This window comes from Erigeron canadensis, chromosome 2 (genome assembly GCF_010389155.1).
Source record: "Erigeron canadensis isolate Cc75 chromosome 2, C_canadensis_v1, whole genome shotgun sequence".
NCBI lineage: Eukaryota > Viridiplantae > Streptophyta > Magnoliopsida > Asterales > Asteraceae > Erigeron > Erigeron canadensis.
In genome coordinates, this window is record NC_057762.1 from 31,550,477 (window position 1) to 31,576,916 (window position 26,440).

At 33.5% G+C, this 26,440-nt stretch overlaps 3 protein-coding genes across 5 annotated transcripts; all 3 read right to left on the minus strand.

Annotated features, from left to right (window-relative positions):
* Positions 1-7,917: 7,917 nt before the first annotated feature.
* Positions 7,918-14,229, minus strand: LOC122588079 (disease resistance protein At4g27190-like). Its single transcript, XM_043760221.1, has 4 exons — positions 11,362-14,229; positions 10,234-10,926; positions 9,098-9,807; positions 7,918-8,609 (listed from the first exon to the last, which is right to left on the minus strand). The coding sequence occupies exons 1-3, from the start codon at positions 14,227-14,229 to the stop codon at positions 9,646-9,648; spliced, it is 3,723 nt and encodes a 1,240-aa protein (XP_043616156.1). The 3' UTR covers positions 7,918-8,609; positions 9,098-9,645.
* Positions 14,230-15,103: 874 nt separating this feature from the next.
* LOC122587370 (uridylate kinase-like) lies at positions 15,104-19,350 on the minus strand. The gene is made up of 7 exons (XM_043759519.1): positions 18,613-19,350; positions 17,659-17,788; positions 17,528-17,581; positions 17,058-17,149; positions 16,723-16,958; positions 16,020-16,178; positions 15,104-15,417 (listed from the first exon to the last, which is right to left on the minus strand). Exons 1-7 carry the CDS (start codon positions 19,188-19,190, stop codon positions 15,335-15,337), a joined length of 1,332 nt encoding a protein of 443 aa, XP_043615454.1. The 5' UTR covers positions 19,191-19,350; the 3' UTR covers positions 15,104-15,334.
* A 3,337-nt stretch (positions 19,351-22,687) lies between these two features.
* LOC122587358 lies at positions 22,688-26,115 on the minus strand. 3 transcript variants are annotated; one of them, XM_043759501.1, is made up of 3 exons: positions 25,940-26,115; positions 25,085-25,193; positions 22,688-24,649 (listed from the first exon to the last, which is right to left on the minus strand). In XM_043759501.1, the coding sequence occupies exon 3, from the start codon at positions 24,585-24,587 to the stop codon at positions 22,881-22,883; it is 1,707 nt and encodes a 568-aa protein (XP_043615436.1). In that variant the 5' UTR covers positions 24,588-24,649; positions 25,085-25,193; positions 25,940-26,115; the 3' UTR covers positions 22,688-22,880. The 3 variants fall into 3 exon arrangements, with proteins under 3 accessions (XP_043615436.1, XP_043615434.1, XP_043615437.1); XM_043759499.1 differs by lacking the exon at positions 25,085-25,193; XM_043759502.1 differs by lacking the exon at positions 25,085-25,193 and having other exon boundaries at positions 25,936-26,115.
* Between the last annotated feature and the right edge of the window lie 325 nt (positions 26,116-26,440).

Sequence of the window (26,440 nt, forward strand, 5' to 3'; positions counted from 1 at the left end):
TGAGTTACATAAAAAGAAACCCGTTTAAAATCATATATAAAACATACAGTGTGAAATACCGATATAAAATCATATTTGATTTTATTCATACATTTAGACAAGATAAATGAGTTCATAATCATATATGGTTTTACGCATACATTGTTAAGTATGATTTTGTATAAGACAATGAGACAAAGCAAATGGCTTCCATACAAAGAAACCTATTCAAAATCAAAATTTAAAAATCATATATGATTTTATATATGCTTCTGTACAAATAAAGTTATTCAAAATCAAAATTGACTTTAAGCATATACTATGAAAAATTTATTCAAAATCATATATGATTTTACGTATAAATTTGAGACAAGGTAAATGAGTTCTATACAAATAAACGTATTTAAAATCAATTTTGATTTTACGCATACAATGTGAAAAACTTATACAAAATCATATATAATTTTACGCATACATTGTCAAGAAAATATACAAAATCATATATGATTTTTTGTAGCACATTGAGTCAAACCAAATGGCTTACTTAAAAAGAAATTTATTCCAAATCATTTTTGATTTTACTCATAAAGTTTGAAAATCTATTCAAAATCAACTATTCAAAATCAAAAATGATTTTACGCACACATTGGGGAAAAGCTATAAAAAATCATAGCACATTGAGACAAAACAAAATGAGTTACATACCAAGGGTTTAAAGTTTAGAGTTTTAGTTAGCAACTATTATAAAATGTATGCATAAAATCAAAAATGATTTTGCATTGGTTTTTAACATTATACATGTGAAATCAACTTTGATTAGCAATTAAGCTTTAGTTTAGTTTAAGCTAACCCTACGACTTCAAACCCTAAACTAAAGCACGGGCCGCAGGCCCCCGTGATCACACCTACCCTTCGGATTAGCTTTTAGCCCCCAAGGGTTTATAGTTTAGGGTTTTAGAATGCCATTTTTCTAAAATGTATACATAAAATCAAAAATGATTTTGCATTGATTTTAGGGTTTAGAATTTGCAGGGTTTTTACATTGTAGCTTAGGGTTTAGGGTTTGAAGTCGTAAGGTTAGCTGGCTAACCCTACGACTTCAAACCCTAAACCCTTAAGCGTACCGTATACATTCGTCCCCTCTTGTAGGATTTAGCATTTTAGGGTTTAGATTTTGCAGGGTTTTTACATTGTAGCTTAGGGTTTAGGGTTTGAAGTTGTAGGGCTAACCCTACAACTTCAAACCCAGGCTAACTCTACGACTTCAAACCCTAAACCCTTAAGCGTACCGTATACATCCATCTCCCTCCTATAGGCTTTAGCATTTTAGGGTTTAGATTTTGCAGGGTTTTTACATATATGATTTTGTATAGCAAATTGTAGGGTTTAGCATTTTGGGGTTTAGATTTAGCTTAATTAAACCCTAGGTGGGAACCCTTATCCTTTTTAGCATTTTAGGGTTTAGCATTTAGGGTTTTAAAATGTAGCTTTCCCTTATGATTAGTAATTAAGCTTTAGGGTTTAGGGTTTGAAGTTGTAGGGTTAGCCGTTAAGCTAACCCTACAACTTCAAACCCTAAACCATAAAGCGTACCGTGTACCCGCTCTAGGGTTTAGGGTTTGAAGGTCGAGGGTTACCCGATAGGCTAACCCTCGGGCTTCAAACCCTGAACCCTAGAGGGATATTAAATCATATGTAAGAAACTTTGGTTTAGACATTTCATCAAACACCTTGTATTCAATATTGTACCAAACAACAAAATCAATTGAATAACTAATAAAATTTAACAAGTTCAAATGTTAGAATAGATCTAATCACATATTATCAAATTACATTTGAATATTTAGAATTTATACAACAAAAAGTAATCTTCAAGATTAATTGATGATGACGACAGAGACAAAGATGGTTGTACCATATTGATTGAAACGCGATGGTGACCTGAGGACGGTGGTGGTAGTGGTGGGGGTGGGGGTGCTACTAGTGGGGAGAGAGAAAGATCTCTGTGTTTGTGTGTTTGAAACAGGAAAGAAATAATTCAGGTGTTAAATAATGTGCAAAGTTACCAAAGTACCCCTCTACGTGTTTTTTTATTCTTTTTTTTTTAAAGGAACCATCGATCAGTTTTAATTCAAGGGCTGAGATCTAGCCCTTAGATTTCACCAAATTTATAGGTTTTGCATGAATACAACTCATGTTAATATAATGTTATTTTGTTTTTATTGTTCTTTTTATTATTTTGTCATGTTTCCGATTTTCTTTTTTGTTGGAAATTAATTACTATATATACTAAAAAGCATGAATTGGTTTGCGTGCGTCATTCATTTTCAACACTTTTAGTCCCTATCGTTAAATTTGTTGCAGCAATGGTCCTTATTATCTAACGGTTGTTAATTTTTTTTCCTGCAATTATAGTCCCTGTCATTAAATTTGTTACAACAATGGTCCCTATCAGCTAACTTTAACCTTTTAACTTTAGTTTTCTTAATATTTGCCACATAACTTTAATGTTTTAACTTTTGTCACATAACTTTAATTTCTTTTACTTTTAGCACAAAAGTTTGCTTTTATTTAGTTTTTAAACATATGCTTTTCTAACTTTTGCCACGAAAGTTTCAATTTTTTTTTTACTTTTTATGATGGAAACTTTTAACTTTTTGTCACATAAATTTAATTTCTTTTATTTTTGGCACGAAAGCTTTGTTTTATTTAGTTTTTAAACTTTTGTTTTTCTAATTTCTGCCACGAAAATTCATTCTTTTTACAACTTTTAAACTTTTACTTTTTGTCACATAACTTTTATTTCTTGTACTTCTTGCACGAAATTTTTGTGTTATTTACTTTTTATACATTTGTTTTTCTAACTTTTGTCCCGAAAGTTTCATTCTCTTTACTTTTTATCACATAAATTTACGAATTTTTCGTCATTCTACTTTTTGCCACATCACTTTTATTTCTTCTACTTTTCATACAAAGTTTTGCTCTATTTATTTTTTATACTTTTATTTTTTCAACTTCAGTCACTAACGTTTCATTAGTCTTTACTTTTTATCATATAACTTTTCACCTTTTAACTTTTGCCACAAAAATTTCATTTTATATAATTTTCCACATGTTTATATGTCACGTAATGTATCCCGGGGCAATGGGGATAAAAAACTAGTTATATACAATTTACATGTTACCGAAATACCATATACTGTGGGGATAATACCAAAACGATATATTTGGTCTTAAATGTCAGAACTCAGAAGGACAAAATAGTGGGATAAAGAATTACGAGTAAAAGGTATTTTTGTAGGTTCGATAGGTATTTTGAGGCGTTGTTACAATTTGAAATAGAAATATTCTCTTTGTATAATGTATCATGTCACTTTGATAATAGAATTTTAAGGGTTATATATGATTCAGAACCAAGTTTTGGATTTTAATATTTACTGTAATAATATATGACCTCAAACTTACTATCTATAATCTATAATTCCTTATAAAAGGGGAACACATTCTTCAAAATCTCAAAAGATGAATTGATATACCTAAAATACTCATCTTCTGTTTTAATTTAAACATCTATACTTAATATATTTATAATACCTTTAATTTATGAAATACTGTAATATACAACATAAATCTCTCAATCCTTAAAATAACTATATCACCTACTTTAACATCAATTATTTTTACATTCACCACCATTGCCACCCCTAAAACTCGCATTTAACCATATAGATAGATTTAAGTATGGTCAAACTTCATATGGTATAAAATAACTACACTACCTTTTTTAACATTAATTATTTTTACATTCACTATCATTGTCACCCCCACTACCCGTCACCGCCACCATTGCCGACACCCGTCGTCGTCGCTGCCGCCACTACTACCTCGCGTCGCTACCACTGTTGCCGCCGCATTCCACGGGCATGCAACTCGTATTTAACCATATAGATAGATTTAAGTATGGTCAAACTTAATTCATATGGTATAAAATGTGTCTATGCATTCCGTAATTAGTTTCTTCTATCCAATTAGCAATTGCATATTTGTTACATTCTATCCAAAATGTAAAATTAGGAAAGAGATTAAGCAGAATTCACTTGTCACATTCTTAAACTTTTAAGAGAACTTTTAGGCTAATGTTAAAAGGATCAATCATTTCCATAATATATAAATATAAATGTAAATATATATATATATATATATAGGAAAGTTATTTGTAGTACATGTACTTTTATAGTACATGTGTAACTACACGTGTAACTTAACTTACACACTTCTTCTTTCTTCTTCCTTCCACCTCCGACCACCTCCACCACCACCATGATCATCTCCGACCACCACCATGATCCTCCGGCGACGGCGACCATCTCCGGCGAGACTTACACATGTGTAACTAACTTACACATGTGTAAGTACAACTTTTTTTTAGCATTTTAGCGTTTAAAATTTCTAGGTTTTTTCCTTCGCGAGACAACCACCACCAGCCACCATCATCTCCGACCACCCAGCGAAGGCACCTGCACCAGCAGCAAGGGCGGAGCCCGTACCGTAGCACACCGCCACCATCTCTTGGATCGCCGCCTATCAAATCCATACAATTCCCATATGCGTCCCTTGACGGTTAAGTTTAGAACGGATAAGGGCCTCTGGCCTGTACCGTAAACACCCGAAAACGAACCTGATTCTCGCCGGAAAGTTAACTTACACATATGTAAGTTGTACTTACACATGTGTAAGTTTCGCCGGAGATGGTCGCCGTCGCCGGAGTATCATGGTGGTGGTCGGAGATGGAAGGAAGAAGAAAGAAGAAGTGTGTAAGTTAAGTTACACATGTTACACATGTACTATAAAAAGTACATAGACTACAAATAACCCATCCCTATATATATATATATATAAGTTTCAATGGATTTTTTTTGCACTTTTATACAATCTTAACAATAAAAGTTCATGAGAAAAAAAAATCTAATTTATATGATTTGATGTAATTTTATATTTTGTTGTATTTTTTAACCGTTAGCATCTAATTAGTAGTGAGACTTACTAATTTCTATTACAAATAACCAAGAAAAATACATGAAACTTCATGTAAAATACATGCAATGTGATTTCAGTGTGCAAAACAACTATAGTTCTTACAGCATTTACGCTTATTCGTAATAGTATGTTGTATATTACAGGGTAACCGCACAAAACAACAACGATAACGGTGTACTGGTGACGACGAGGAGTAGTAGTGATGGTATCAGCGATACGAGCGTCCACTATCCAATACTTATACGGTTAAGGTATCACCATATGTTATTTTAACAAAAAATATTTTGGTTAGTATTTTTATCTTGTACGTTAAAGTTTATGATATTCTAGAAGTATCTTCATAAGAATATCCTTGAAGTATCCATCAATAAACTAAAACATGATTGAGATGTTTTTGAAATAATACGTGATGTAATCTTTGATCGACATATGTCCTTTAATTAATTTATTTTATTAAATTAGATTTTCTAAGTGTGTACAGATTCAAATTCCTTATTAGACTTGAAATTAAACTTTAACACTTGGCTTATTGATACAAAACACATTATAACCTTATTTGATTGATCGTTTTCTCATTAATAAAATTGTCTCTTTTTCTTTCTTAATTATTCAACTCTTATTACTTATAATAAGTTATTAACATGAAGACTTCAAAAATTGAGTTTACGATATGAAATCACAAAGTTATTTGTCGTCATCTACTATGTTTACAAGTTCAGATTTTATTGTGATTGTAAAAATTTAAGGTAAATCTAAAATTTTAACTAAACATATATTATATTTATCATTACTGTTTTTTATATTTATCAAAATTTGAGTTTATGATACGAAATCACAAAGTTATTTGTCGTCATCCACTATGCTTACAAGTTCAGATTTTGATGTGATTGTAAAAATTTAAGGTAAATCCAAAATTTTAACTAAACATATATTATATTTATCATTACTGTTTCATATATTATATTTATCATTACTGTTTATTATAACTTCGCTTCGATCATCAGTTTACTTTGGCCACAATTTATCTCATACTCACGAATCATGTATGAGACGTATTTGAATTTTTTATGATATAATCTATATAGCTACCGTACATCGTACGGGTATTAGGAGTGCTTATCTTAATATATACTATAAGACAGTTGAACTAATATTTATAACCAATCAAATCGCTCAATTTTATCAAGTTGACTCTCGCTTATGTCATCATTTAGATTAACTATAATTAAAATTTCTAATAATCATTATCCAAATATATTATTATATTGGTATTTATATTAATTTGTAAAAAAAAGTCTCATTAATTTACACTTTTTTGTTATCCATCAATAATTTACATTTTTTAACCCTAAATACATAGTTTATATTTATTTTTAGCCATCCATTTGAGAAGTTTTTTCTTAAATTTTTTAAAAATGTTACAAAAAGTATTTATATTTAATTTTTTTAAGTTACAATTGTCACTTAAATCAAAAATCTCAGTAAACAATCAAACAATACGAAAACAATCCTAATTGTTATCTAATTATCATAGAACAGTGATTGAAAATAAACATAATCATGTTATGGGCCGTATCATGATCAAACACATATACTTGAATGTAAGTACAGGATCACAAGTATGTTTATATTTTAATTCTTAATAATATCACATTATGAATACAATTGGTTTAATAAATTATATAATAGAGAAATTATTGTAACATGTGCCTTGTGAAATGACTACGACAAACAATTTGCATCAATATGTATCAACTAATAATGACAGTGACGAACATGTGTTATTGTACTACAACTTGCAAAGTATAACACTTAGAACCGTATATCTTTAAAATTATAAGTTTTTATGAATTAAGTGTATAAAGATCTAATATTGATAATATCGTAAACACTGTGTCCAGTGTCGGACACGGGCCTAAAATCTAGTATTATATCAAAAGTAAATACTTTATCGTGTACAATTAAATTAAATTAATATGACATGTGCTATTTAATTATAGATATTTTTTAGTTTTTAAATTTAAACTGGAAAAAAGTGGAGCTCGTGGACAAACATTATATACTGCTTACGATTAAAGTAATTAATAAAGCACTAGTCAGTTAATAGACCCATTACGAAAATAAAATAAACAATCTTAAAAACAAAAGCTCACAGTTCCGGTATTCACAATCACAACCCATAGTTTAGTTATTAGCCAAGTAAACTTCTTTGTGATGGTACGGATATTACTAAACAATAACAATGTTTTACCTTTTAATAAAAAAAGATGTTCTATGGGGTCAATTTTTCCTTTCAGTCATTTCACCCATCATTTTTAGGTGAAGTAATGTGGAAGGGATATGAAATAGACTTATGGACCCCCTGGGCTCACACCATTTAAAGGATCCAACTAAAATCAAATCACAATAAATAAATTTCATTTCCTTTTATAATGTTCTTACCTTTGATATGTATTTTTTGTGCATTATTATCTATTTATACAATTAGATATAGAATATATCTATACTCCCTATAAAAGATTATAGGATTGTTGAAAAGTTTATAAATTTAGGACATACAAATTTACTTATTTGCCCTTACACATATACTTATTGTATACCACTATCCCCATCTCTATTCTCGATTAATTAATGCCGTATATTTTTTCTCCGCCGATATTAATTTTGTGTCTCCGATCATCCTCTCTTTATAATCATATGTTGGGTTCTAAAGCTTAGACTTTTGAGACATTAATTGTGAAATGAAACGCCCCGTCAATAGTATTCGTCGCAACGTGCGGGTACCATGCTCGTACATTATCTATACTTATAAACATTATAACCCCTCTTATTTTTAAAAATTTTAAAATTTTCTATATATGATGTGACACTTTGAACAAACATATGAACCAATAAAGATAATTTTTGGTTGTATAACTAACTGGGAAACTTTCAAGTCTCAAGATCAATGCCCTTAATTATAACAAATTTTCACCCTTCTAAAGGACATCATGGACACACCTTGCTATCCAATTTGCATGTTTATGGCCACATTGTTTCCATACGTTAGTAATGCAATTGGCCCGAATATATATACTACTTTAAAAAGAACAAAACCAACAGGACAACAAATTTAAGAAACAAATGTTGGGTACAACTAAACTTCCTCAACTACCCCAACCTTAATTAACTTTGGGATGAAAGTTGGATGTTGCTCTATATGTCACCATTCCATGCCTGTAAACCGTAGCCTACTTCATCAGTTCATCTGCATTTAGTTTAGCATGGCCGGGCAGTCCCATAGCACCAATGTTTCCAAGATTGGCCATTCAAAACCGCGCTTTCCATAAAACATACTTGCAGGTTTTGGAATATTTAATAGGAATTATGGTTTTTTTGCAAGCAACCAACATTGATTAACAGATAACTCTTCTATATTCTGCAGCCTGGGAGTAAACCCAAGGGTACGAGTTTCACCAAGCTGTTGCAGTTTCTCACTTCTAAGATTCGCAGTTGACTGAAAGATTCGGGCACAGTATCTGCATGCCATAAGACATTCATGCCCTCAAGGTTGTCAATCTGCAATTTCTCCAAGCTCGGGAAAAGAACCTGTTCTGCAGATTTCATTTGGTAAGTAAGTTACATGGTACAAATCCAAGAGGCTAGCAAATACAAATCATGGAGACTAGACTCTAGAGGTGATTAATTCGTCCCATTCACTTATGCATTGGTTGATCCACTTGATTTCAGTTATGCTTGATCACTAACGGGTTAATCGGGTATGGAAAAAAAAAACCTAAAAGGAAAGCAGTTGAATGGGTCAAATTAGTCTCGGTGGGTGAGTTTTGATGGTACCAGCTACTAATCCATTAACTTATGAGTCATGATCTAACCGATGACCCAAATAATTGTAATGGATGGATCATGACCCATTTAATAGATAATAGTGATTTGTGTCAACTCAGTAAACATATTGTTTTGGCCAATTACCCAACCCACCCACTGCACCCATTTGTCAGTCTTAACCTTTTATTGAGCAATGGAGGCTAGCCTGGTCTTCACAAATAAATAGAAATTTCTCGTGATAGATGAGATACATTACCTTTCCTACGAAAAATGCTTTAATGGAGTTTGGAAAGTTTTCTGCTACAAACCCTTCTGACCCTTCACTATTCAAGCTTGAAGTTGAGATGAACGAGTCCAGTTTAGAACTATACACGACTCGCAAATTCTTTCAAGCAGAGCCACAATATAACTCAGGCATACAGGTACAAAAACTTACCAAACTTGGAAGGTTATCAAGCTCAATGCTACATATCAGAGGGAGAATTATGTCAGCCAGTCCTGATTTCCATTCATTTCAACAAGTGATATTACCGACATACAAGTATCAACTTTAAGTTTGTAGAGGCACAGTAAACCTCTGGCTACTGATACCGGAAAGATGCAATCAAGGAGGTCACAACTTGTGACTTCAATACAAGCAAGTCCTGGAAACCTATGAGTCATGTTTAGAGTTTTATTCCACCATATTTGTCTCAAATTTGGCAGATTATCTAAAGCTAATCAACAACCTTGATTAGATAAATGGAAGCAAGATTGTGGTGAATTTGCAGGTGTTTGAGGGTAAAGAGTTGTTCAAGTGAAGCACTATTTGTTATATAAATTACTTCGCAATCTTAACTGATCACAGTTGATGACTTCCAGGACATGAAGCTTACTAAAGCTTTTCTCTAGATGTTCGGTGTGCCATATGCCAGTTAAGTTATTCAGTCCATCCAAGTACAATGCTTGCAAATTAGGCAATGCAACCTACAAAAGTCCATTAACAAAAAAAAAATCAAATCAAATTGTTTCTAGTGGATAATTTGTATATTTTCTCATTTCCGTATCTGATTAGTAAACTACAAAATTTGTTATTTCCTTCTTTTTGATTTTTGTTTTGAACTTGTATTTGTAAAAGTCTAGTGGAAAGGAGTCCTGTTTTCTTACAAGGTGTCTCGGGTTTAAATCCTACCCTTGGCAAATGACTTGGGGAGACCGGTGATACGGCTGGAACTGGCCATAGGTAAGAAAAAAAGAACCCGGTGAGGCCGCTACATCCGAGTCAAAAGATGGTTCGCCATCCTTGGGTAATGCAATAGGGAAAACCTCCACCGGTTACCCGTTACCTTTACACCAAAAAAGCGTTACACTTTTTTGGAAAAATTGGAATTAGTAGTCAGATATAGCACATACCTTTTCATTGAAGAGGTTATTCTCCTGATGCATATCAGCAGCAACAAAAGCTTTCATTTTGGGACAACTTTTGATTTCAATCACATCCAATGATGGAAAGCTTAAACTAGTATTCCCTTGGGAAATACATGACAGTTCTGGTAGATCGTTAAGGTTAACAGAACATAACTGAGACAGCACAACAATCTTATCTTCTTCACTGTGAAAAATTGTTTTCAGTATTTTACACGAACGTACCTTCAGTTCCTGAAGTTGAACAAGACTCTTCATTGCAGAAGCGAAGAAAAGATGGGTCAAACCATCACATTCATATATATGCAGAGAATTCAAGTTCTGTAAGCTTGTATGAGGGTCAATATTCCACCATAACTGCTTCAGTAATGGTAGCTTTCCCAAGTTAAGGTCTCTGATGCATGGTAAAGTTGTTAACTTCACATCATTTTCATTTTGAATTTCAATCCTGTTACGTTCACACACCTCTACTACAGAATCACACCATTCGATGGAGAGTATTTCTAGATTTTGCAACATTTGTTGCATATATGAAGGAAACACAAGCTTTACTTTGTCACAGCCAAAGACAATTAGGATCCTCAGGCTGCGAAAATTAGCAGCAGAAAGTTGGCGAGGCCAAATCTCCTTAATGGAATACAGTTCACGAAGAGTCAACTCTTCCAGGGATGGAAAGTCAACCTGCAATATTAACACCATTACGAAGATGCTCTTTAGATGATAAAATGTTGCACTGTTTATTTATAAAGATTTGATTTGGTTAGTATTTTTTATTTCAAGTGCGTCAAACAAAAAAAAAACAATGCTAAAAGGGGAATGGGTCAAATGGTTGAAAGTTGCCTAATATGATACGACCTCCTGATTGTTTTGTACAAAATATAGGTAATCTTTGTAATCATAATTAAGAGATTAACTTTTAAATAAAATTCAATAAACACAGTCAAAACTCAAAAGTGTTTGTGGATCAACCCAACCAGGATAGAAAGTTATAATCTTTACTGATATAGACCCGTTTCTAGCCGAACCAGTTATGACCCATTACCTTACCTACCCATCTTGCCATCTGTTCTTGTATTGCAACTAGCAGCAACATTTAATGGAGGAAGAAATTGTTACCTTTGAACTGAAAAGGGGTTCTTGTACTTCAAGACTGCCATTTGAAGCTGCTTCAGGGAAGAAACACCAGAGATTTGGTAAAAACTCGAGCTTTATTGACTTTAGCTTTGATAGGACAATTCGATTGGATGAAACCTCCTTATCTTTAAATAATATTACTTTGAGATTTTCACAGGAGGAGACGTATAGTTTTTGGAGTTCTGACAGATCTTTTGCCGTGGATTGTGAAAGAAGGTCATTGAGTTTATGACAAGCAGACACATATAGAGTCCTTAGATTACGCAAACGTACATTTCCCATAGGATCCATCCACAAACAAGTTAATTCTGGTAAGATACTTAACATTAATTCACGTAATTCACAAAAAGATTGATCTGGGAGATGATCATGACATATCACTTTAAGATCAGCAGCAGAAACAACCTTTAAGTTCTCCAAGACAGGAAATATGTTCGTGTCAACCAAAGAATCTACTCCTGTATAACCGTAGACCTCTAAACACCTCAAATTCCTGAAGCCTTTCCTCAACTCGTAGACAATACTATGCAGGTCGTCCAAGTCATTCACAATTGAGTAGTCCAAGATTAAATGTTGAGCTCCTTTCAACAACTTATAAATCCCGCCATGTAAAGTAAGTCCTTGACGGAGAGTGAGTCTCAAAGTTTTTGGGTATGAGTAACTTATCACCTGACTAACATCCATCCCTAAAAATACTTTGAATCTAACCAAATTTTCAAATACCAGATCTTTGGGGAATAGATTGACATCTGGGACATGCATCTCTAACGTGCTCAAGCGAGATAAGTTCTTTAATTCACCAAGAGTTGCTTGATCTTGACTTATACTTTGACCATCAAATCCCCATTGGACAAAGCTATTCATCATATACAAGCACTCCAAGTTAGACAAATTGGAAAACACACCAAATGGGATTACTGTCAAATTCTTACAATCTGTCAAATCTAGAAGCTTTAAGCGCGAGAGTTCTCCAATTTCCTTTGGTAAGTTTTTGAGATCTGAGTTCATAAAGCTAAGAACTTCTAGGTGTTTCAGCTCTTTGATTAGTGACAAATCTCCCAACTTGCAATATTCGAGACACAACGTTAAAAGTTTTCTTAAACTCAGAAACGCCAATGGTATTGATGGAACTGAAACATGATGCATGAGCACAACCTTAAGCTTTTTCATCCCATCAAAGAAATTTTTGTCACCCGAAAATTCCACTAGTCCCATAGAACCTTCTAACCGCCACAACTGAAGAGTGGGACAGTCTATGCCAATGGGATATTCTTCAAGATCATTCAGTACCACTGAGATTGCATAAGTATTACTTAGATTGTTTAAATGAGGTGAATCCATATGTCCAGGCAACAACTTCTCCAAAAATATATAAAGACCCTTGGAAGCTACTGAAAGGAGAAAGTCCCGAGTAACATCATGCATCCGAAAACGATCTTCCATGTCACTATCCAATAATAGACAACAAGCTTTAAGATTCTCAATGATTGTATGCACTCTGTCTCTTGTTTCTTCTAATGTATGAACATCTTGAAAGATCCTTAACCCTGTTCCGTATCTTACCAAATACTCCACTGGGATATCAAGGTCTTCTTTGAACAAGCTACAAAGCAAAAAGCAAGACTTTGCTTCTTCATCTTTAAGAAAGTTGAAGCTTAGCTCTAGTGATGCAAAGACGTTTGCATACATACCTTTGACATTATTCGTTGTAGAACTCAGCTGACGAAGTGCATCACGCCAAGCATGTTCTCTTCTATGTCTTAAAGCTCGAGCAACTGTCACGATTGCAAGAGGCAATCCTGAGCATCTCTTAGCAACCTCAATAGCAATAGGATTAATCTCTGACGAGTCAACTGCATCACCTGCCATTTTCCTAAACAAATTCCAAGATTCCTCTTGTGACAAAACATCCATGTGGAAGTATCTTTGAGTGTTCATATCATGACACACATCTAGACTTCTTGATGTCAAAATAATCTTGAACCCTTTATGTAAATTATCTTGTGGGATGCCAATTGCCCTCAAATCAAGAGGTGTCCATACATCGTCCATCACAATCAAGATCCTCGTCACTTTATTCAACCTTTCACGTAACCTTGCAGTTCTCAAAAGCTCGCTCTCCTCCTTTAAATTTAATTCCAACATCTCTGCAAGATCACTTTGAAGTTTTCTCAGATTAGGCTTGTGAGAAACCACCAACATGACCATCTCATCAAAGAGTTGGAGAGTTTCGGCTTGTCTAGCAACTTCTTCCACAAAAGTCGTCTTCCCTATACCACCCATACCATACACACCAATTATGTTAACGCTTTCATCTTCCAATGCCTCCATCATCAATCTTAATTGCACTTTTCTTGACTCAAATCCATCCAAATCTCCCACGGATGTATTAACAGTAATACCACCACTAGTCCATATGGAAGGTAGACCGGCAGGATTAGAAATACGATCAAACTTTCCAGTCTTAACAAGCTCATCAACTGCCATTGTTTTCTTCTTAGCTTCTCTACTAATTTTGAAAACCAACTTCAAGTTAATGCAAGTCCCACTAAAGCACCTACGATATCGATCAACTTCATTACTCAGAAAATTATGTGATTCAGTAGATAAACCATCAGCTTTAGCTAGCCAGTTTTGTACAACTGGGAGAACAATCTCTCCATTCCTATGAGCTAAATTTACTTGCTGTTGGACATCAGACAGAATACTTTCTAGATACACAATTTGAGTTCTTAGACTATTAATGTTGGTATCATAATGACGTATATAATCAAACGGACGAACAATGGGCCGGGCTGTGTACTCGATAAGTTTTGCAACCGCGGCAACAGCAATATCTGCACCAGTCATTTCTGTAACTGGTTGAGGTCAACTGGGCGACCGTTGAAGTCAACGATAGATAGATATGGTTGTGTGACTATGAAGCGAATTGATCAAGGTACGATGAGTTACAGAATACTTGTATTGCAAAAGAGATGAAGATGATAGATTCAATCAATGAATTCAACTTTCTTTTGAGTTTCTAAGAAGTTGTCTTTCTGTTGACTTTTGGATAAAACGCGAGTCTTTTAAACCAACATGCAATTATTGTCTAGTTTTTCTTTTAAAAAAGAAATTTTAAACCACCACCTTGTTAATATATTTTGTTTTTGCTCCAAAGTCTAATCATTTTCCTTTAATTAATTAATAAATAATAAAGTAATATAGCCATATTGGTTTGTTTGAATTGAAAAAACAAATATAAATCCTTTTAATCCACTTAGCAAATAAACTGGAAGTCGAATTAACTATTACATTTATTATCCGCTTTTTAAATGGATTAGCTAAATACTAGTAATATTTTAGATTTTTAGGTTTCTCGTTTTATAACTATTAAGTTAAATTATATCATGTCATATATTGAAATCAAACAAAATTTTTACCATCTTTCTTAATTTTAAAGATTCATTGATTGTTGACATAACAAAGTAGATAAGCTACAAGTCTACAAACAAACATAGCAAAAAAATAAACATGAAAAATACATTGATATCTAACATGATTAACTCATCTTTTTCAATTTCATATTCGAAACTTACTGCTCAATGCTCACATCTTACGGTTCAGAAGAGAGCCACGTTAAACTGTGGACCTATCACATATATCCATATATACATTTGCCTCAAACTAATTCCAGTCGAAAACTCGGCCAGCACTCAGAACTAGGGTTAGTAACCATCAACCCTTCTAAATCCAATGCCATAATTTATTTTAATAAAATCTGGTGACCATAATGTACAACATAAATAAGATCCGGTAGTTGGCATCAACATTAGACCTAAAGGATGTCCTCCTAAAAGCATCAATGGTGGATGTGACTCAAACTAACATATTTTAATCCTAATTCAATTAACTGCAAAGGGAATATAAACACTTCATCAGAGGACGATTTCCAGATGAGCCAACTGGGTGAGCGTTACTGCTCAATCAAGGTGCCAACTTGTTCTCCGGTCAACGCTTTCGAGACATTCCCAGGCTTCAGCATGTTAAATATAACAACTATGAAAGGAAAACAAAAGTATATTACGAAGTGAAAATTAAGGAAAATAATTGCATACTTTTATGCTTAATTAAGCCAAGAAATGGCCGTAAATTTGATTTATTATGCAGTCAGGGATACTTGAGTTTGCGTTTTTAAACTGTCTGATAATTTCCGATAATCAGAGTTTCCCGTGTTTTGATATGTAAAAGTTATTCTGACTTTAAAGATCAAATAATAGGTTTTGGATGATCACTTTCATAGCTACAACATAATTGATTATCTCATAATAATATGCATATTCACCATTTTTACTTGAACTGAGAGACATTGTATAAAGTATTCACAATAATACTGTAATTTATTATCAGATTTGCAAAATACTAAAAATAATATATCTTTTATTTGGTTATTATAGCTTCAAAAAGTAAAACCATATCCAACACTATTTTCTACAGCCTGTTTAATTATAAATAGTGTTAAATATCACATGATCGCTTTCAAAACAAATATCCAAAAATCCCTAGTTAATCACTTATCCAATATCATCATATCATAACGGGCTGCATGCACTGTATGAATTTTATAGAAAAAAAAACTGTGAAATATTGAGTAAACTAACCCGGAATTGCGTTCTCTTGGCAGAATTGTATTGCCATCAAATCTATAGATGGGCAGCCTCTAGAAACAGCATAACGATAGTTTACTTTATCCAATGTGACATTGTTTTTATCACACATACCATTTACACTTGTACCTTTAATAACCGCATCTGCATCGACTGCTCATCAACAAAAATATGAGAGAAGATTAATGGATTATAGAGCAATGTTTTCAAAGGCTAAGAGTTAGAAATAGAGGTGTCTGGTGGCACTTTCAGCCCCTTATGAATGGCTCGAATTTGGGTTGTGTAGGTTCTCAGTGGGTGAAATTGATGATATAATACATATTGACGAGAAAAAGAAACAAGTCAAATGAGTTGAAAGTTCCTAAATCCCTTTATAATATTTACCGGTCTTAAAGCCTTTTACCCAAAAAAATCACTCTATTAAAAGAATTTGATTAGTTTTGATACCATCGTTTCACTTTCTTCGAAAAAAGGACAATACAACATCCTAAATCATTTTTTTTAAGAAAAATTTGATTAGTTGCGATACCACTGTTTCACTTTCTTCAAAAAGAGGACCCGAAATCCATTTCATTAGTTGAAGTACCCCGTGAAAGAAGAAAATAGTTATAGTGCCAAAATGAGTAAAAATGAAAACTGAAACCATCAGGTACCACACAAGAATAAGACAAACAAGAGAAGACGTCACGGTTCATACTCTCAGTGGCCCTTAAAGCCGCCGCTGTATCAGTTGTAAAGAGTGGGTTCCCCGTGCCAGCACCAACACCACCAAAGATGACAACTCTTCCTTTATCAAGATGACGCATCGCACGCAACCGGTTATACGGTTCAGCAACTTCAGGCATCACAAAAGCACTTTGTACACGTGTTTGAATACCCAATTTCTCTAGGGCTGACTGAAGCAATATGGAATTCATGACTGTTGCCATCATGCTGCAAAGAAACAGATATGTTTGTTTATAATATTAAAATACTTGAAAGTAAAAATGACGACTCAAAATATGGTATTTAATATAAGCTAACAAACAATACCCAATCTGGTAAGCTGTAGGCCTATCTAAATCAGTTGCTGACACCCAGGAATCACCACAAAAAAAGTTGCGCCCTCCAATTATGATAGCCACCTATAAATCACGAGTGACATATATCTTATGTGACAAATGAACACGCAAAATGATTTTGACAAAAGCAACAACCAAGTGGCGGGTTCAGAGAAGACTAGATTGCTTGTAGAAGTACTTCCTATAAATCTCTATTTTAGAAAAAGTAATTTCAAAAACAACATATATCATCAACTAACAGCATGATTAACTTTATGGCCCTCAATTGCTAAACAATCAACAGGTTACCAGGTGAGCACTCCACTATTTGATGATAAATTTATAGAATAAACACTTGAATGCTGACTATGAAAGTACATTTTGTATAAATAGAAAATCGCCCGCGATACCTTACATGCAATTAACGTTTACAGAAAGGACACGGAAAAGAGAAATAAGTACCTGCACGCCAGACCGGGAAGCTATTGCAACTTCTTCTGCAATCTGCAAAGCCACCTAAAAAGAAAATTTCAAGTTTAGCATGTAAATTGCATCAGATCTTTATATGAAGTCATAGCAAGAAAAATCTGAACCTTTGGGTCAATATTCTGACTGCTTCCAGTTAAAGCAGTACCACTAACTTTAAACACCACCCTTTTCCACTTCACCTTTGTACTCCGTTTTACATTGTTCGGAACTGGACTATTGTGGGGTGATGCAAGCCTTAAAACATACACCCATCATATATAAGAACATAGGATAAAAAAAAATGACAGTATTATACTATTATGCATAGCAACTTGATAACCAACTGTAATGAGAATGGCCATATCTAACTTCCAGAGACCCTGTGCAAAAGTTTTCTGATTATAAAACACTAGCACTTGAATATAAAGGTGACAAGTTTGATGATCTATACAAAATATAGTCAATTTACTTGTGTTAATACAAACAAAACATACGTCACAGGCACAGTTGAACTATGTTGATAGTGATCGTATATTTTAAGGCCGGTAGTCACAAATTTGCCACACTATCTAACACTGGCAGACCCTAACATCCCACCCCAAGGGAAATATTGAAAGCACTCAGCGACACGCTAAGGACCAAAGTGAGTCCATTCGCGAGTCCTCTACTCCAAAACCAACTAAGCTACCTGAGGCTGGCCACATAGATGTAGCCTGTTAAGATGTTAGGAGGTCTCTACTGGAGATTCCCAAATCCCCAACCAGTAAGACAACCCTTATAGACTTTAGAGAGCGTTTGGGAGAGGTTATTTTCAAGTGCCTATAACTTATATCGTTTTTTGAAAAACCAAAACACACTTATAAGGTTTTGTTTACCAAGAGGTCCGTTATAGCAAAAACAGATCGTTAATTGCTCTTACTTTTGAACACACATTTAAATGCATAACCACTTATAAGAAAAATTAACTTCGGGTATGCATTTTAAGTCATAACGTTCGTCGCACTTCTCTCACACCCTCATGGACAACAACAACAACCACCATAATGATAAACAACTAAATCAAATAAAACACAAACTACCTCGCAGATCGCCTATGCTGATTACCGGACGACACTCCAACCGACCTATCATCACCTTCATCCTCATCACCCTTACCCTCACCCTCGAGCTCGAGCACATTCTCGCCACCGCTTTTCGCCACGGGCGAATTCCCGAACAACAAATCCATCTTCTTAAACCATTTCCAAGTACTTATACTACCACTATTACTATTAACTCTATGAACCTCAAGCTTATACCTCCTTTTCAAATTATCAATCTTATTTTTACACTGATCCATACTTTTATTACCACACTTATCATTTACCACCTCACTAACTACTTGCCAATCTTTTCGGAGCAAAAGACTCTTATTTAAAGCCATATATTTCTCTGTAAATGCATCTAAAAGGATCTCTACAGATTTATCGTTCCATTCCTCACGTTCCCTCCGGTAATCTCCGCCGGAAGAATCGTGTTTGGATTTTTTGCTCCGTGGTTCTTCTGGTGGCTCTACAGAGACGATAGTCGCCGGAGTGTGGACGGTGATCTGGTTGTCGTCGCTGTTATTGCCGTTGTTAATCGGTGATGATTTTTCGGTGTTTGTTGGTGATGCCATTGATGTGTGAGGGAGATTAGGGTTAGGGTTTGATGAAGAAGATGACGATGATGATGATTAGATGAAGCTGTTAACGGATCGTTAAGTGGTGTGAAAGGTGGGTAGGTCAGTTAGTTTTGTGCAGTTTAGGTATCTTCCGTTATTGTATTTAACGCTTCTGTTACATTTTTGGACTTGATAAATTTTGATATAACTAACGTTTTAAGTGGTCGTTAGTCGGAGATAACAAATTACATTTTAGATCGAATTAGTTTTGTTAACGATAAAACTCCTAGGAAAAAGAAAACGAAAAGGGCACAGACTCGAATATGGACCTTAGATTTTAAGATGTCAAACAATTACCCTCATATCAATGAGAAAATATAAAAAGAAAACACAACATTCACATGAACTAACCAAACAATTTTCTATGAAATTGTAATACTTAATGTGATAAAAAGTAAAATAAAAATTTTGGACCAAAAACGTAATCTCTTAAGTAAAACAAAAAGTAAAGGTATCGTAAAAGTTTAATGGACAAATTATATATGACCAACGAGTACCGAGAAGAAATAAATATAGTAAAAAATGATGATAAAATTAAAAAGATTGACCAACAAAGTACCACCGCAAATGCGTAGTTGGTGGCGACAACGAAGATGAGGTGTTGGCGGAGACAAGTGAGTGATGAAATTTAGTGGTGTAGATTGATGTAAAGGTGTAAGTGAAAATATTATAAAAGATACGATTTAGGTATAAATTAGTAAGACAAAAATTTATGGTATAAATTAGTTCATCAAAAATAAATTGGATAATTTTTAATTACTCTTTCCAAATGAGAGGTCTAGTAAGGATACTTAAGTCAATTTGGACCTATTTTTTTTTTAATGTTCTTAAAAATGAAGGGAGAGAACTTTTATATAGTAATAAAGATAGATGAAATCTCAATGCATAGTTTGAGCTCCACTATTTTTCAATTAGATATCATTGTGATGTCTTAAATGCTAAATAGTAACTAATAACTCATTGTTTAGAAAAAAGTTATAAAAGAAACCAATATTAGAAAAACAAATGTTTTAGAGGCCAAATCAAGAAAAGCAAAATCGTATTTGCTAGTACAATTCCAATCAATACAACGAGATAAACATGTTTTGCAACTTTTAACGACACTAAAATTGTTTTTATGATATTTATAATCGTTTTACAGGTTATCGAGGATGATAAAAGTAAGAAAAAAATGACTAATTAACCTAACTCATATGTCTAAAAATTAACCTAAAACTTTAAAATTTGACATGTGAATTTCATTAATTATCTTTCTGAATCTTATTCCTTGATTCTTCTGCATGTCATCATCCTATGATTAGGTTGATTTTGAAACATATTAAGTGGGTTGACTTATCATTATATATTAATAAAGATATAATAATTCGAGTTATTATGAAAAAGAGTTCAATCTGCACCCTAAAAAAAGGCTAAAGGTCTTTTTTCTATTATTTAGATATAATCTATAAGCAACATCTTTACCGATAAGACTGTTTGCATCCTCACTCATACACCTTTGAGATATTGGACCCAAAACCCGTGGAAAACGGCATTGGATATTTAGTTACTTACTTCTTTTTTTTTTTTCTAATTTAGTTTTTATTTTATAAATTATATTTTAGATATTTTTTAAATTAAGAGTTAAAGCTTACAAATAAAAATACGAGTAGACGGAGTAATTTATAATATGATAAGTTTTGCATTTCATTGATGACTATTAAATATATTTATTTTTATTTATAAAAAGTTTAGTTCATTAAATGGTTTTAAAATGTGACCAGACACATGTTAGAAAAAAAAATTTTAATTTTGAGAATGGAATCCTAACCCATCTTTTTCATGGGTTTAAGCAAAGCCTATGCATAATTCTGATGTCCAAAATAACCATTATTTGTGGTGGCTTAAACATGGATTTCTCTCCATATACTCGTTTTCAAAACGTCAAAACGAGACATACTTTTAACATTCCTAGACTCCTAGTAGCATAATCAACGTTAGCGAAAAATATTATTATAACTTATAAGCATCATCCAACTAGAAGGCTTTCTTGACTAGTTTACCATGATTGACTCTTTCAGTCTTTCTATATCCGATTACACATTCATCATGTGAACGATGAGTATAACACAATGTCACAATGTACCCAGATTATACTGCAACCTTTCGTATTGACTGACACCCAGATGAAAGAATATTGTCGATACCAATCTAAAAAACTTCCTATTGATTGTATCAAACTTTCAGAACTTGTTAATGTATGTATCGTGAGACTTGATACATACCATAAGATAATTTATTCATACATAAAGTTTTGGTAAACTTACACTCTAGTATCGCTTTCCAAAAGTGAAAAAGAAGCAATTATAGAAGGAATAACGAGGGTAGCTAATTATGCCCAAATGTGAGTGTAATGTAACGATCTCTTAAAGTGTTTATGTTATGTAATCAACAACGCATTTTGTCCAAAAAATGTAAATTGTTTGGTGACTAGGCCTCAATGCTTACATGACACTGCTGACTCATTCTATTATGCAAACACGACGATTGACTTGGAAAAAATGTTTACGCGACAATGTTGACTCATCTCATCTTCTCGACTTCTCTTCTCCACTCAATTCATCATAGTTATATATTATATATTATATATAGATTGGAAAAATATTGTTAGATAGCAGATTATATATAGATCTATATATATTTGGTGGCAGTGGGTCGAGGGTGGTGTTCCGTCATGAACCCTGACTAGTTCACCGGCAACGCCAGTTTCTTTGTGATAAAATCACTTTTACATAGTACATATTTTAATTCATTGGATCTGACAAAAATTCTTTATTTTTTTTAGGTAAAAGCTTTGGTACAAAATTATTAGACTATCTCCAATGCTAAGGACGTTCTTAGACGTCCTTGAGCTGCCACATCATATCTTTACAAATATTTATACATCCTTATAAATCCTTTTAATCTTATAATTTTATCTCCAACCATACAAACATCCTTACATATCCTTTTATCTCCACTAAAAAACAAAAAAATATTAAGTAAGGACAAGTAAGGTCATACCCTTAAGTAAGGGCATCCTTCAAAAAATCCTTAATTTTGGACAAACTTTAACGACGAAGGATATCTAAAGACACCTAAGGTCACCCTTATTGGAGATAGCCTTAATATAAAACTATAATGAATTGGTGGAGAAGATAGAGATCAGACAACATTGTCACGTAAGTTTTTTTTCCAAGTCAACTGTTGTGTTTGCAAAATTAGATTAGTGAGCAGTGCCATTTAAGTATTGTTTTTTTTTTTTTTTTTACAAAATACGGTGTTGATTACATAACATAAACACTTTAAGAGATCCTTACGTTACACTCATATTTAGACATAGTTAGCTACACTGTCATTATCCCATTATAGAAGTATATGACTTACGAGTACAGGAACACAAGTATTGCAGTATCTATTTATCAAAAAGATGAAACTTAAAAGCAATCATGAATGGTCAATTTGATCATCACAACACCTCCTCAACCATGTTATATTTAGCATAAACCTTGTAATATCTAAGGGAAAGCTCATATTTCGGTAAACATCTACCATATAACATAAGTTTTATATCCCCAAAAAACGATATATCGACTTTTGAAGGGTACCTTTTTCATTTTGAAACAGCAACTACACCAAGTTTACATAATCGTCGACACCATTTTCACAGTCCAACAAAGCTTTAGCGTTAACTTCTCTACCAAACCTCCAAATGTAGTTTAAACCAACAAGAAGCTCGGTAATTGTTGCTTCTATCTTTTCTTGATTTGCATAGTAGAGAGTTTGTACAAGGAGAACATTTGTTCTCGAAACCATATTTTGATGCTCAAAACTCCTTTCTGACTGCCATCTTATCGTATTATGAGCAAGTGGTGATAACCAATCTAAAATTCCCAACATGGCCTCACTCCATTCTTCTGCTAAAGCCGCATCATAAACTGCCATTTCCAAGCTTTTAGCATATGGTTTTAACCTCACACGAAGAGCGTTTTTCACATTTTTGGGCAGCATATTATATAAATCCTCTCTTGCATCATGACCGATCAAGTGAGGAGATGCCACCAGCTTTTCAAGAACCACAATCACATTAGCATAATGCAGAGACAAAGCAACAGCACCGAGTGTTTCTGGTGGAGCATCACACCGTTTTGGCTTCAAGCCAGTTTCTTGAACCCGCCACCTAGCAGCAGAAGAGGCGGCCTTTTGAGTTCCATGGTGCTTAACTGGAGAACCGTTCCCACCTATCATGCAGCCTCCAAAAGTTCCATTACTAGTACTCATACGGTTTGGGGTAACACTTTTTCCATGAATCTTTGATGAACTGTCACGTGAATGCCACCATTTCAGTCCGGTTTTAGCAGCTCGCATTAAAGGCCCCGACTTTGATGTTAGTTTACCAATGGGCCCCGAAAAAGAGTTAACACTTCCACGTTTAGAACCAGAAACTGTTATTGCATTACCTAGTGGGCCCGAAAAAAAATTCTTCACATTATTCGTTCTTGGAATCGGGCCAGATTTAGTACCAATGTTCCCTAATGGGCCAGAGGAGAATCTTGGAATCTTATTCTGACCTGGGTCAACTGAAGAATGAAGCAAGCCTGAATCTAGCAATGCAGATTCTTCAACTTTTGGAGGTAACACATGGTTAATTCCAAAAACATGCCCGATTCTAGCAAAGATAGTGAATATGGATCTTGCCAAAATCAAAACCACATAATCATAAGTCTTGTTCCACAATGAAATCTCCTTTAACCGTTTCACTTCATGCTGCTTCCATGCCATTTTCTTTGTATAATCTACCACAGTTATGCTATCGTGATCATCAGTACTCTTCATTCTCCTCAAGATTTGTTCAAGTTCAGTAAGATTTTCCATTGCTTGATATAAACTCGCATTAATCATAATAAAGCTTTCCATCTTTTTCACTTTCTCATTCATCTTTTTCCATGTAAACTGCCACTGGTACTGGTCAACGCCAAACTTAATCAAATCATCGTATGCACGTTCAAAACATTTTAAAACGGGATCTCTACATTTCTTGGAAAGCCTCGTGACAACCTTCGACACATTTTCCAAATTGTGTAGCATCTCAGCACATATTAAATCTACTACATAATCATCATCATCTGAAACAAGCTTTGTAATACCCACAGAGTTACTCATCTCCTCCCTTAACTTCATGATTTGTTTATCTGTTAGTAAGTTCCATTGATGGACTAGCTTAGACATTACACTAGCTACTTCAAACACTAAAACGCCAATTCGAACTTTTTCCGGACCATGGTCATGTTTCCTTGAAGGTTTCCAAAGACCTTGGAACCATGACTCGTTCCCCATGGTGCACCCTTAACAGCAAGTTATTGATCTTGCAGCCAAGACCAATAGGAGTTACTTCAATTCTGAATCAAAATGAAGAAAGTAACTATCAGAACTCAATCCAAACGATTGCCTTGTGACATACATAAAAAATCTACCGAACATGATAAAAATGGATGCCTAACATAACCTTTAAATGCATGCATGAAAAAACCTATTTTTTAAACTTTTAATACAAGTTTCCTCTACATGTTATAGCGTATGACAGATATCCAAAAAATAAGTCAAACACGGATTAAAAAATGTAATATGTCAACGTAAAGATAAGTGTATATGTATACACTAAGTCACTAACAAGAATCTTCACATTTGAAAGTCAATGGATTACCTTTACACTATCAAAACTAACAGATTTGTTTAAGATTTTGAGTAGAAACAACGATGAAAATATCAGTATATCTAATAACTGCAACACTTGAACATAAAACCAGTGGTTAATAAAAGTAAACGAATCTAACCTTTTTCAACTTTGGATTCTCTACTTAGGTGATGAAATAGGTATATTGTTATTCATCTTAATAATTGTTGTTCTCTTTTCTCCAAAGTCAAAACTTTGTGGCAAAGGTGCTATACAAGTAGTCATTTTCATTAGTTATTTCACAAGTCAAATCGTGTAAAAATGTATAAAAAAACCTCGATTTGAGGTAGCCAGCTTTTTTTTTTTGTTAGTCTTCAACAAAGATAATCAAAAGGTTTGTAGCACCCCAAAAGAAAGACTGTTGGCCTTTAAGCAGGTTAATATGCTGGTCACCAACGTGCCGCATACTCGGACTACCAGCAGTGGGTAAAAATTTAGAAAAAGTAACAAATATAGAAAATTAGAGCATCCTAAACCGAAAATTAATTTTCTTTTAAAAGTAAAATTTTCTAAAAAGTGTTATGACATCTAAAAAAGCATAGCATAGATTCATTAATTCATTATAAATGAAAAAATTTACCTAATAAAGCCCTAAAAAAAAAACTAAAACATTCAATTACATGGACCTAAAATTGGGATTTGAAATAAAACCAACATCAATTTCATGACCACCAAATCAAAAAAAGATCCAAACTTTTTGATTTCAATGTCTCAAAGACTTCAAAAAATTTCATATTTCACGAATCCCAATTCCAACAAAATCAAAATTCATTCAAATCAACATTCACAAACATTCCAATATAAATTTTTTTTTTTAAACAGAAATAGTAAAGTAATACCCTTAAACATCTAAACAACATTTATAACAAGCAGGAGAACATATCATATATATATATATATAAATGTGAAGTAATAAGAATGCTGAGAATGAAAAAGAAAAGAAAGACTTACTTACAGATTGTAAAAAGGTGGAATCTTGGGAAAAGGGGATTCAAGAAAGAAAGGAAAAAAGAGAGGGGAATGTGGGCGTGTGTGTGTGTAGTTTAGTGTGTGTTGTTGAATTGGGGGAAGAAAGGAAAGATAGAAGAAGGTGCAGTGACTAACCACTGACCACCCAAACTCATTCACTCACTCACATGGAATACGGAATTGGGACAAAGAAAATTAAGACAAAACTTTTTAATGAACTAATGCTCAGACCCGTCCATGAGTAGTCTCAAAATATATAAATTTTATAATAATTGTGAAACAAAAAGTGTATGATAAATATGACAACTTAATGAATACGAAAGCTACGGAAGAAACATGTGAAAATTAATTCCATATAAATATTGATTTCAGTTTACTTGTGTTTTTTCAACTTTAGTTAAATAAAAAAGGAAACAAAAAATGTATGACTAATATCACAACTTAATCAATACGAAAGCTAAAGAAGAAACATTTGAAAATTAACTCC